At 32.0% G+C, this 14,287-nt stretch overlaps 1 protein-coding gene across 6 annotated transcripts in view; it reads left to right on the top strand.

Moving 5' to 3' along the window:
* Window positions 1-14,287, top strand: part of LOC148601673 (rho guanine nucleotide exchange factor 10-like) — a 64,791-nt gene that overhangs the window by 25,242 nt on the left and 25,262 nt on the right. For all 6 annotated transcript variants that reach the window (XM_088554181.1, XM_088554179.1, XM_088554180.1 and 3 more), the window contains 8 exons: window positions 295-551; window positions 5,993-6,118; window positions 7,126-7,203; window positions 9,129-9,302; window positions 10,615-10,731; window positions 11,440-11,532; window positions 12,010-12,219; window positions 13,570-13,649. In XM_088554181.1, the coding sequence (XP_088410307.1) occupies window positions 295-551; window positions 5,993-6,118; window positions 7,126-7,203; window positions 9,129-9,302; window positions 10,615-10,731; window positions 11,440-11,532; window positions 12,010-12,219; window positions 13,570-13,649 (1,135 nt within the window). The remainder of the gene's footprint in view (window positions 1-294; window positions 552-5,992; window positions 6,119-7,125; window positions 7,204-9,128; window positions 9,303-10,614; window positions 10,732-11,439; window positions 11,533-12,009; window positions 12,220-13,569; window positions 13,650-14,287) is intronic.

The following is a 14,287-nucleotide window of genomic DNA, read 5'->3' as shown; positions in this document are numbered from 1 at the left end:
ATGAGCTTAAGGTAGGAGAAAAAATAGGGTAGGTAGGTCAGTGACCTTAAACAGACAATTTTTTTTCTGTGGCCTGTCTTACTGTAGGTCTTCTTTTTCTTCTGGAGGGTAGAGAAGCACAACAGGGAATCTACATGTTTACCTTTTTAATAAACTTTCTGTATGACATTCTCTGTCTAGAGTTAATGGAAATTGGAATGACCAATAATTCTGAATATAGAGTTATTATGACCATTTTTAAAAATGAAATTCAAGTTAGAGGTCAATGACTTTCTAATTTTTCATTCATTTCAGCATATCAGTCTACACATGAAGGAATGCTGGAGAGTATGAAGAGTAGAAGTCAAGCCAGTATCCGTAGCAACAAAAGTCAAGAAAATCCATACGAGGACGTTGTCAGTAGAATCAGTTCTGACTTTGGTTGGAATGACTCTGAGTTTTCTGCCTCTGACAGTGGAACAGATTATGAAAACTCCCCAGGACCAGAGTCTGGAGTGGAATTTATTGACAAACCCTTACCACCAACACCAAGGGAGATTAAAAACGCAGAGGTATAATTTTATCATTTGGCAGGTTGTTTTACATTTTGTCTCCCTAATAACTCCTCTCTTAAAACTTGCCTCAACCCTGATTCAAAAAAAATTCACACACTATTACAAAGTGGCAATATGAAATCATTATGACTGATAAAAATCAGAACAAAGTTAGTGTCAAGAATTTGACAAACGGAATCTGTAACATCACATCTTGGCTAATCAGGCTATTTTTGTTAAACCTTGAATACCTTCCAGTGATATTACCTACTGTAAAAGTACTTATATTCGTTGGTACCAATTTTCTTGGTTTAGGGAAAAAATTTCAGTTTGTAGATTGTAGAATTAGTGGATTTGACATATCTGTCTTTGCAAACGAATGGAAAATTTCCTTTTCATTAGGAACCAAATTTTGTGGGTTACCAAACCCACATAAACCATGAAAATTGGTACCCTACGAGCAAAAATACTTTTGCAGGATGAAGTAAGGCTGTTTCCTGTAATGAAAGTTTCCCAAATTGTCAATCACGAAAAATGGTTAATAAATTATCCCAAATAAAATTGATTATTTCCCAATTTGTAGTCAAGGTGCAGAATATCGTATTTCTGTTCAAAATTACACTGATTATTTTTTACTTACTTGTCTTTTTCTTGGTACCCTCTTTAAGTTACCAGGAATGATTTAAACTCCAAAAAGGTATTGTACTGTTTTTTTTTTTTTTCAAATATTTTGATTTGAAAAAAAAAATTCTGTACATTTTTGCGATTAATAGGGTATTCATGAGGCAATATTTACCGGTATATGACCACAAAAAAGAAATGTTGGATTCAAAAATTTTAATTGAATTTCAAAATTTGTGCTATATTGTGTTCACCATTTGTTGTGTACATAATGAACTGTAAGTCCCTTATGCTTAAGTGTGTCAAAAAAATAATATCATGTTCTAATTTACCCCTAATGAACAGAGTTCACATGCTGTGGTCATATCATGCTGTGTTTCCCATAGCTCTTTATTAAAAAAAGGGAACAATAACACTGCATGCAACTTTCGGAATACAACTTCTGAGACTTGAATATTCCTATTTTTTAGCAGTGGGAGGCCATTTTGTCTGACCAATGTATGAAATTGCTGACAGCACAAAAAATACATTGTAATAATTTTTAAATGCAACATATAAATTGTGGCAGGAAGGGAAATCTTAGTTGCCATAGTAATCTCAGGATCAATTTTAAAAGTAAAGAACTGTTGAATACTGCCAGAAAATAAAAGACTAGAAATCTAAGCTTTGTAAGAGAAATTAAAATCTTACTCCTCAAAGTCTAGAATTTCTCAGTCCCGTACTATTTGGGGTATTTTGATATTGGACATCAAAACTGTTTGTACATTGAATTTCGTACAGAGTTGTCTACCTACAACAATGAGCCCATCTTGGTAAATAGCTGTCCATCCGTAAATCTGTCCTCACTTTACAATAACTGAAAATGGTTTATGGATTTCAGTACTGTGAAATTACTTTAATTCGTGGATACCAATTTATTGGATTAGGGAAGAAATAAGTTCGTGGATTCTTGAATTCGTAGTTTTGAGGTTATCAGTATACACATAAATGGAAATCTCCTTTGGATGTGAACCAAATTTCGTGAATTGGTCCTCCCTTGAAAACCACGAAAATTGGTACCCCAGGAAAAATAGTACTTTCACAGTATTTATCTTTAGGGGATGCAGCTTGCTTTCATTTTTAAAAGTTTTCATTTTGGTACCCCCCCCCCCCCCCAAAAAAAAAAGGGTTGTGAGGTATTATTTGATACCTCCTGAAGAGTTGAGTGTCTGCAGTCCCACGAGGGTTTGCAGATGATAACTCAAGAACTGTGAACTTTTTGAAACTTTGCATGGTTGTAAAGTACCATAACATACTGGTTAAGTTAAATTTTCAGCAAAATCTAAAGTTAAGGTTTTCATGTTACGCAAGTTTGAACATTTTATATCAGATGACGATGGGATATTACTAATATTTCATTAATACCCTATTTTGTATGTTTCAGACTTTATAATTAAAATGGAGGAGGAGCATTAGGATGTTTATTACATGTTAAATAGAGATAGAGTGTCAACAATGCCTAGGGTGTCTGAACCTAGTTATTCTGTTATGTGATTTTTTTAACTTTCAATACAGGTGCAGAGCAAATGTTTTAAGAGGTCTTTCATATTCCTGTTGGTTGATTTCATTGATTACAACTAGACCCAGTCATTATTTGAATACTAGCTCCATCCCTCATATGCAAAGTCTAAAAATCTGTAGTTTTTATTGCTTGATATACCTTTAAAAATCCAAATGTAGGACCACTTTAACATGGATAAAAAACTTCAATGATTGGTAATGGAAATGGCAAAATTTTATAAGCAGTAGCTCATAAAATAAAATCATATTTACAATGGATTTTATCATTATAACTGCCATACAGGTTTTCATAAGACTACATGTGATTTGGAGGGTAGTAATTATAAGTGCTATTTTTTTGGGGGTCATATTTGTCAATATTTTATACATTCAGTATGCACCAGAAACAAATTTTAAAGTGTCAGTATTTGTAAGAATCAGGCAGTGGATGAAACATGGTATGAAAAAATCCATCATTTGATGGTGTAATTTGACTATAAGACTGCACCATCAGTATTAAGGGAAAAAGACAATATTTTCCATAACATATTTCTGCATTGAGTTATAATTTCATTGAAATGCACTGAAAATGAACATTTCAAGGGCAGATAACTCTGTCTAAAACCTTTTAACATTCTATTGAAAAATTTCTGAGCAAAGACAGTGATGCAGGGATCAAATAATGATCGTTTCTGATAGAGAAAGCATCGTTGAGGGATATTACAATGTCAGATTGGTGGTGTTTTGACAGGCATGTTTCTGATTTTTTCCCATTTTGCCTGATTCTTTAAACACTTGTAAAGAACATGAAAGAAGAGGAAGGGGTAAATGGCGGAAAAAAATGGACTTGTTTCATAGCAATCTTTAGAGTAAAAAACATTTTCCAATGGAATTAAAAAAAAATGTTTTCAATTCTTTCATTTCTCTCTAACCTTTGATAAAACTCTTGTTGATAATTTTTATTTATCTTAAATGATTTTCTGAAAGATTTAAGGTTGTTTTGAAAGTTAATCCAAAAGAACTATGTACACTTAGGCATGTTTTTTTGCACCTTGAACTTCTAGGCTGAATTTCTAAACATGGTAATATCATGTTTCCAATCCACATTTTGTTAAGGACTTAAAGTAGTACAACAACATTACCAAATTAGAATTTTTTAAGCCAGTTCTTGTACAGTTATGACATGTCAAACATAATTTAAAAATCTATTTTTTGCCAAAAAGCTTTAATTTGGTACAAAATTTATCAGTTTTCAAATTTGTGATGCCTGCACCAATGTAGACCCACCAAATCTTCAGGAATTCTGATAAAATAGACAAAAGTGCATCTGAATATATAATATTACAAAGGTCTACTTTGGCTCAGCCACTTGTGTTTCAGGTGGAATGGGTAATTTACTTTTTGGTTATGCAAAATTTAAGAAAATCAGTTATTTTGATTGATGATTATGACTTAAATAAGCAATGTAGATAAGTTATAAATGTAGGCAATTAAACTTTTGTTCAGCAATGCGAAATTTGCTGGGACACAAACATCAATTTTCAGGAAAACAAGGGGCCAATTTCACCCATACATGTACCCCAACCTTTGACCAGTTAGTTTTCTTTGTAAGCATGATTCTTGTATGAACCTGCAATCAGTTTGACTAATAGTAATGACTAATAGTAAAATTTATTTTAAGTTTTGATGTCACGGTGTATTTATGACAGAATTAAAATACGTTCAAATTGCACTTTATGCATAATATTAAATCTTGTCAATTTGATCCTAATTAAGATTGAAATCTGATAATCTTCTTATAATATGGTAGAGTAACACTTAAGACCAAAATCATTTCTGTAGTTGTTGTATGTTTACTATGCTCTGATTGGCTGTCATGTTTGTTCCTGCTTCAACTATTTATAGTGATAAAATTGTTTATACTATAGGCCATACACATTTCGTTGTTTTAGTATGCTGATAATAAATTGTTAGCCCAGTCAATAGATATTGAGTATTACATGTCAAATTCTCTATAACTTGCTGTATCAACCCGAGATTTCTATATTACCCCAAGGGTCACCGGCCCACTGGTGATTACCATATGATTATCATATGAATCGAGCACCATATGATTATCATCAGTGGCACATTTGGCTGTGACCAATGATAAGTATGCCTCAATTACAAGCAAGTGGTGGTTATATACCTAGCATGACAAGGTGTGCAACTTATATGTACACTCTTCTTTGGTTACTCATATTTACACAGGGTGAACATTTTTCAGATATAAAAGATTTCTGTCAATGTATCCATCAATTGTGAACCAATAACTCAAAAAAAAAAAAACATCTGGTAGATTTGGATATATAGATCAAGCAACTATTCTCATCCTGAACTGCATGAAATACTTTGTGGAGGACATAAAATTCAATCAATTAATCAAATCAATTAAGTATTGTTTATTAAATATGTAAAAAATTAACTGGTAAATACTGATACATTCCATCTAACCGCATACAATGTTTGCTGACAAATGATGTTAATCTTATTTTGATAAGGGGCGGGGAATAGTGAACTTTGAACCACCTCCTAGAGAGCTTTTGTAACCCACTAAATACTTGAATTCTAATTTGTTGTTACTGAACCAGTGTTTTGTAATCAATGTTAAGTAGGAAGTCACATACTCTCGTCAAGGGTCTATAATTATAAAAACGGGGTAAATCTAGCTTATTTTGTTTTCAGTCAATCAGCTAATGTTAAAATTCAGTTACTATGTGAATTAAATTTGAAGTAAAATTTAAAGAAAAACATGTGTTATTGATTTTCAAAGTGTACAGAAAAATACTAGAAACATGACTTATTCTGTTAGAATTTCTAGTGCTGTCAGGTCGAGAATTTCACAATGGGAGAAGGTATAATACTTGATTTTGGATTACAGTATATGAAATATAATTTTAGGCTTTTGCCTATGGAGGATGCAGCTGTTTGTTTTCAAAAAAATGTTTGACTTCGTGGAAATGATCCACTACATGTATGTTGCTACACTGCTAATGTCTCTACCCAGGGATCGACACTAACAGTAGTACGGTAGTCATGTGCCACCCTAATTTTGGAGAGGACTACATGAACAATTTTCATGGTATCTATTAGGGAGAGACATTTATCATCTCAAGTATCTTTTCAAGTGAATGGATACAAATTTACGTTTGCTATTTATATCATAATATTTTGCCACTTATTGTAGAAATTGTTCAAGTTATGAGTGTACATATATGTTTCGTTTGTATTTCAATTTTTTGTATTTTTTCTCAATTTAGAAAACAAAGCCTCAAGAAGCTAACAAGAAAAATGGAAATGCCCATTTTCTTCCTGTGAACGTCAACTTAGAAAAACACCCTCCTCCTTGCCTGCCCCCAGCTCCCGAGGACTTGGAAAAACACCAGGTAAGAGTCATTCTCACTAAGTCTATCTATTTATATTGCTAATTGAACTCCAAATTGTGCATATACCTTGTAAATGCAAAAATCCTAATTTTTATTGCTGGTTCATTTTCTTATTTTTTGTCAAAATTTCTGTGGTATTTTAATTCATGGATAGTATCTTTTTAATGGAAATTAACTCCTACAGTATTATACTTTTACAGCATCACAGATGAAGGCTGTTTATTGTATACTTTAGGAAATAAATTAACCTCATGTAAAGGTGGCCATGGGGTGCCTTCATAATACATGTAACCTTTTGTGCCCACAAAATGTATGAAACACCATGACCACAATTTTCTAGGAAAAACACTATCAGTATAAAGTATGTCACATTTTTCTCTGCATTTTCTGAGCAGAATACTGTAAAGGTATGAATTTTCTTGATTGCTAATTTTTGCAGATCCTGTCAAGTCAGCATATTTGCAGATATCGATTTTAGCGGCTTCAAAAAATGATTTATGTTGTAAAATGTTAAAAATCAATTTTGCTTGTATTATAATTATTTTTTTTTGAGTTTACTGTCCACCGCCAAAAATGTGAAAATTAGTACACCACAAAAATTAGTACGTGTACAGTAATTTCAAATCTGGTACATGTATTAGCTTCAACATTTAGGTAATGAGTTGTTAGTGTCTCCTAAATTGTATGATATTGAGCCCTAAATTTCTTGTTTATCATGGTAGTACATGTATTTGAAAATAGCTGAGTCTCCTCAGCTCTGTTGCTACAAATCCATACTTGATACATTTACTCTGAATGTGTTGTTTTTTTATGGGTAACCAATTTTCATGGTTTTTATGAGTTGGCAAATCATGGAATTTTGTTCCCAATGAAAAGATAGTTATTTATTTGTATGACGAAGGTGTCAAATTTTTGAAATAATGAATCTACATAATTTATATGTGATCTGATATTTTTCATTGAACCTTAAAAGTTGGTACCCACAAATGAAAGTAATTTCTTTATAGATGAAGAGAAGATTTGCCATCCAGTCTCTTGTTGATAGTGAGAAATCCTATATAGATACATTGTGGAGACTTTCTGAGGTATGTTATTCTAAAGTACTAGAATCTGTAAGAATCAGGCAAAATTGGAAATAATGAATTATGCTCAGGAAAAAAAAGTTTGACAATGGTGGCACAAAAGTTTATGGTTAATTGTAGAAAAATGGACAGTTAGTTCATCTTAAAAGTGTCAGAGGATGCAGAAAACCAATTTCAAAACTATGATAGAATAAAAGGAGAAAAGTGATAAAATTACAAATCATTCCATATAATTTATACCTGACATTTAAAAAAGAAATGATAGCCATTTCTGCATTTCAGATAACATTTTGAATTTTGTTTCATAGAAAGATTTATGTTTTTTTTTTCACCTTGATTCACCCGGTGCCTGATTCTTACCGGGAATAGTACTGAAAAGTTCTTTGTATAGTACAAAATCATGTGGAAACCTCAAAATTTCAAATTTCTTTTTAATAACTTAAATAATTTTATATGGCATATTAACATCATAAATAGCAGAAGTTTTTAATTTGCAAACATGTTGCCATGGAAACCAATATTTAGTATTACCTTAACTACCAAAAGGTAAATTTTGCTGTTTTCAATGGACTCGTTATCATGAAAGCAATTAATGCTGACATGATAAATTGATGTTTTAGATAGTTTGACTACTGTGTGATAAAGATACAGCCAGTTTTTATTTGTAGTAACATCTGTAATTTCACATACTAGGGTATTGAAAGTGTCTGCTATCCCAAAATAGTTACTTTTTCATTTTCAAAATCCTGTTTTATGCTCTTTCAATACCAAAGAGTACAATACCGGTTTTATACATAATATTTTGACCCCCTGCAAAATATTAACCCCAAGATTAAAATTTCATATGATTTCTTAAAATTAAAAAAAAAATTACACTTGTCTAATTTCTTGTATATTATTGAGTTTAGTTAATATTTTGTAACATTTCAATGCAATGCTTATCTGTCAGTGCAATAGTGTGTATTTGCAAAATGAAATTCATTAAAAATCGTCTGAGGTTTTTGGTTAAAATGATTATTTCCTGTGAAAAATTCTAAATAATTGAATTTTTACATAAAAATTTGGTTTTACATAAAAATATTCCACATGAGTCAGTGTCAACAATAAATTGTGTATGAGAATCTCCCACATAAACTGTTCCAAAGGTTAACAGATATGCAAAATTCTATTTGGAAAATATTTCTTACAAGCAAAATTTGTCCACTACATGCATGTATCACAATATCCTTGTCAATTTTTTCTTCATTTTTCATTTTGCAACCTCCTTCATTTTTTATAAATTGTGTTGGTACCAAAGACTTTAAGTCTGTGTAAGAATCAGGCAATGGGTGGCACATCATATTTCTCAGTTTGGTCTGTTTTGCCTCAAATATATTCAGTACGTCTAGCAAACTACTGAAAAGTATTTAAATTTATCCTGAAGCATCTGTGAAGTAGATATTTTTTTACTGCTCATACGAGGGAAAAGTGAGGGAAAATTTTCCCACCATATTGCATTTCAACTAAATTTGACCTATAAATATCTTAAAAAGGCAAATTTTAGAAACACTTTAATGGCTATTTCTAGAGGTTATCAGGTATACATGTAAATACTTGGTTAATGCCATAAAATCTCTGTGTTTTTTCTTTCATGTGCCACACCTAATACATATTTTGCCTGAATTTTAGATGGAGAAGTACTTAAAAATTCGATAGTCACTGTTTTGGGTCGGTAGGCACCTGTGCAATAATTGTGCATTCAAATATGGATCAGGGATGACATTTTCGGAAATTAGAATTTTTCTGATGAACAAGTTTAGGGTCAGGGACCATAAAGTTAGCACTAAACACACATTGTTTTAGGCCTGTGCATGTTTAAAAACAAGACCACTTGTCTCCCTTAACAAAAAGATTTAGTAAAAAACAAATTCTTATTTTGTTACATTTAGGAATATAAAAACACTCTGATGACTACATTTGGTCTACAACACACTCCAGTTGAAGTCATATTAGATCAGGCAGAACAAATACTGAATATTCATCAGATGTTCCAGATTGAGTTAGCTGAAAAAGTCAATAGCTGGGACAAAAAGGAAGAGATCGGAAATATATTCATTGGATTTGTAAGTTTTAAAAGACAGTATATCTTGCTAGTGTCTTGCATGGAGAGGTACAATGCTGTAGGTGTATAAAGATTGTTTCTCAGATGTATGATTTGTTTCTGAGGTAAACAATTGTTTTTCAGTCGTAGTTGTTCTTTTTTTTTCACTGCTGCCTTACTTTTACATTGATGTATAACTTGGGAAGAACTATATTTTTATTACTATCTTTTGAAATTACTGTTTCAATGGATTTAAAGATTTCAGCTGACCATCTGACAGTGCATGCATATGCATAGTATGAGAAAACTATGCTATGTATCATTTAGTAAACTTTGTAAAAAAATAAAATTTTCCAAGTTAATCCATTTTTGGCCGAATTTCACATGTTAAAATTGAATTGTAGTTTGGTGAATGTCAGTTGGTGGGCAGGAGACAAGAGGGGGAGGGAATTATTTTTATAACACTTTACTGAGCAACTACTAATTGCAGCCTCTTGATATTTGATATCCAGCATCTGGTACGGGTCCCATATTGTGGGAACCCATTTATATGGGCTATCAGATATCTAGAATTTCACATGTAAAAATTGAATTGTAGTTTGGTTAATGTCAGTTGGTGGGCAGGTGACAAGAGGGGGAGGGAATTATTTTCATAACACTTTAGTGAGCAACTACTAATTGCAGCCTCTTGATATTTGGTATCCAGCATCTGGTACGTGTCCCATATTGTGGGATCCCATTTCAGGCCTGTCAGATATCTACTTCCTGTTAATAGAAATTCAGCAATTTCTGTCTTTGACCCATTTTGTTGAAATGAACATAAATCTGGATAATTTAGCTTATAGAATGAATAAGGATGTGTGCATTTACAATGCATTTATGTGTTAGTAAACTCAGTTGATATATAATTGAAAAAGAAGATATTCAATAGTGAGTTAACTTATAATAGCATTACAATGTAATACCAGCAGAGTTATTCCCCAACTTTAGTATTTGATATAGGGGGAGGGGTTATATTGCAATCACCTTCCTGGCCATCAGTCCACCCATTACTTTTCTGTAACAGATATCTCAGCTCTAATTTTTGCGTATTCTGTGCAGTGTATATTTGCGGGTGTCAATTTTTGTAGTTTAAAAAATGATTATATAGTAATAAAAATCAATATCGCAGTACTTTTTTTCATGCTTTTCAGTCCACTGTGAAAAAAAACAAAACAAAAATTAGTACATTTTGAAAATTAATACTTTTACAGTATGTAAATGAAAACCCAGAATTTCACCAATTACCCAATGAAATGAAACTCTTTCAGAAAATAATAATTTTTTTTTTTCAGTTTTCCAGAGAAATGGTGATAGAACTGTACAGTGTTTATGTCAACAACTTCTCTGGAGCCATGGAGGAACTGAAGTCATTACAGAGTTCCAGGACTGCACTGGCTAACTTCCTTACAGTAAGGAACACGATTCGTGAATTAAATCTTTCATTTGAACTCACTAAGTAACAACCAAACTTAAGGGGGGGGAGACCTAGGGTAAAGGACATAACTCTTGAAAAAAGTTATGCTTGTATTATACTCAATTTCACCAAAGCATATTAAGCTTTCCTTTCAAACAGAATGGAATCAATCCAAGTTACTTTGATGCTTACATGAGATTGATGTAAAATGGTGAATACAAATGTTCCATTGATTTGTAAGAGTTGTTTCCCTTACCGTAGGTCTACTTCTTTAAGTACAGCTCTGCCTTTATACCAGTTAGATGCTTATGATTAGTGATTGATGCATGTTTTGATCCCATATATTTTTCTATTGGAAATCCTTCAGTAGGTCTAATAGAAACTGTATTAAAAATAAAAGTGCAAATAAAAGTTGCCAACTGGAGATATTAACACTTAAAATTTGGTTATATTCTACTACAGAAAAGTACTTGAAAATTTTTATATTATAATCAGTCAAAGAATATTTCACTATGTATAGAAGATCCAAGGAAATTAACATAGGATGTAACAAATGTATTTGAACAGTTTCATTATCTCGAGATCCCTGCCTGGTTCTTAGATTTAATTTATGTGGTAGTTCACTATTAGAGTATTTTCTTTTGTTTTTCATTCTTTAAATATAGAACAGCTGCATAGAATTAATTTTTTTTTCTATTTGAAGGAAATGGCAATAAAAAGTCCTGACAGATTGCCATTATTTGGGTTGTTAGTGAAACCAGTGCAACGATTTCCTCAGTTCATAACCATATTACAGGTATGTGTATCAATTTTGGCTTTTAAGTAAGGTTGGTTGGGATATCCTAGTAAATGCATGCATGTATGATTTATATTTTGTTAATACATGTATAGAAATGAATTTGATTCTTTTTTTCTTCCATTTCTTAATATCTTAATTATGCATGCCCACCTCATGTTTACAGTCTTTTTTATGATTTATGTGAACTAGAATTGAGGTAAAGGAAACCAGATTTGTCATATCATCTTGATCAGATGAATTTCTACTTTTATTAAAATACAATGCAAACGAACAGATTAGGGGAAGTAGGGTAATTCTCTTAAAATTACCCCTTTTTGAAAGAGTCAGCTATATATATACAAAGATTCATTGGATGAAATTATCTATCCTAAAATATCTGGCAATCCAGGAAAAAATAAAAATTATGCTGATGAATATTAAACTATAATAAATCAATCAATCGATCAATCAAGTAATTTCAACCATTCATTTTAGGACATATTGAAACATACACCACATAAGCATCATGATAGGTCATCACTACAGACAGCTCTGACAGACCTAGAGAATGTGGCCCATAAATTGAACGAAGCCAAGAGGGTTTCTGAACAGAAGCTACAGGCCAAGAAAGTGGCTAAAACTATTAATATACAGAAGTTTAGACCCAGGAGACTGCTGAGACAAGATGATCTGGAACAAATATGTGTAAGTTACACATGATAATCATATGTTGACTGATTCATATAACAACACATGATTCTCATATGTAAATATTGACTTACTAACATATGATAATCATGTGATAATCATGCAATAATTATATGTAATTTAACGAAGTTTATAATGATAGAATACACGATTCATATGATAATCATATGTCACTTTTAATATAAGGGATGATTTTTTTCCGCTTTTTAGTGGAATTTCCCCATTTCAAATCTGGATTTTACTGTTACCATTCTTTTTTACTGTATATATTTACATCTGATTTTGCCAATTTCCACTTTGTTTGTAGACCTTGTAAAATCATTCCTGTCATATGTTTCCCATGTGTATCAATTTTGGCTCTGTTTACTGGCTTATCTACAGTTCCATTTAATCAATTAGTTTAATTTTTCTAGAGTATTAGCCCTAGAAGTTGCTGAGAAAAGATGATCGCTGTTAAATAATTCCTCTAAATACACTATCGTTAAGATATGTACATAAAATGTAGAGAACGGGAGTGGCATTTTAACTGTTTAAATTTCCATGAAACTATGTCATTGGTAGAGTTATTCACAGGGATGATTTTTTTCCGCTTTTAAGCAAAATTCTACTAATTGAAATCTGGATTTTACCAGTACAGTTCTTTGTTTTACTGCTTATTTATTTCCAATTTTACCAATTTCCTCTTTGTTTGACAACCTCTTAAAATCATCACTGGTTGCCAAATTTGTTTTGTGAACGAGATATAAACCACAAATATTAAATCTTCAATATTGAAGAAAAAAATGTACAAATAACTCAAATTAATGAATTAGTGCCCTCTTCCATGTGCCCTTCTATTTTAAAATCCTAGCTTGAACACTGTAAAATAATGAATTAGCTAATGAAAGAAAAGACCTTACTTAATCACCCTAGGCCAAAAAGAAAAAATATGTCCGTTTAGGGTTTCATGCGTAAAAAATAGGGTAGGTAGGTTTTTTTTTTTTACAATTTTATTTACCTTAAGTTTATGGGGAAGAAATTAATTTAAGATACAGGTAATTCTGCCAAATGCTAAGGTTGTCACAAAACACTAGAGTAGGAAGGGAACCTTACATACATATTTTTTATTTGGCCTTACACAATCTTCCAATGTTTGTGCACACAAGCCTAAGCTCAATGATGGAATTTAAAGGATAAGTTGTTTAATTGTATACTATCTTGTTAAAACTGGAAAATGTTATTTTAACATGTGCATTAAAAAATACCAGGTTGGTATGCTCACCATGCCCCGAGCCAGATTTAAGGCCAGAATTTCTAGTTGCAGACCTAACTTCCAAGTCATATTACATTGTTTTTATTCATTACCAGGAAACCGGAAATACTAGAACAAAAACCCGTAGATTATTTCTGACAGACTCCCATCTCATCTGCACTAATGTGACATACAGGTAACTTAATGTCTTTGCCTTTTTTTTTTTTTTTGGTAATGCGTCATTGAACTAGATTTTAGTTGAGTCTTGGTCACTCATTTACTTTGTATGTGTTATTTTTGGTCATTTCAAAGTCTTTCTTTTTTTCGTGTGTGTCAATTTTTACTATCTTGTCATTGCCTTTGGAATTTTCCTTTTGATAACCATTCGAATCCAGGTCCTCTTGATTTCCTAATTAACACGTATCTCTTTGGCTTCAAAACTTCATATTTACCTTTAAGAGTGGAAGGTCTTGGACAGTTTTGCATCCTAGATGAAAAGGTCTCTAATAAGAGTATGTGTAAATGTGGTACATCCATGACCTAGGCAAACTGAATTTCAACTTACTTGCCTCAGAAATTGAGGGCCCTGGACCTCAGATCAGTGCTGATTTAACCTCCAGTTTTGTGAATTGGACCAAAAATATGAAATACAAATCTGTGGTCCAAGTGGGAATAAAATGTGTAATGGGTAGCAACCCTGTTTTTCATGACTTAGATGATTACAACTAGAATTCTGCATAACTCACAGCATAAAATGAAGGATAGGTTGTTTTAATCAGACAAAGGTTGCAGAGTGAGTTGACATGCTGGAAGCTGTTGTTTAATTAACAGAGG

This window comes from Perna viridis, chromosome 12, assembly GCF_037379345.1.
Source record: "Perna viridis isolate PV_CMFRI_1.1 ecotype Kerala chromosome 12, ASM3737934v1, whole genome shotgun sequence".
NCBI classification, from domain to species: Eukaryota; Metazoa; Mollusca; class Bivalvia; order Mytilida; family Mytilidae; genus Perna; species Perna viridis.
The sequence above is the reverse complement of the archived record's forward strand: the minus strand, read 5'-3'. Positions and strand labels throughout refer to the sequence as shown.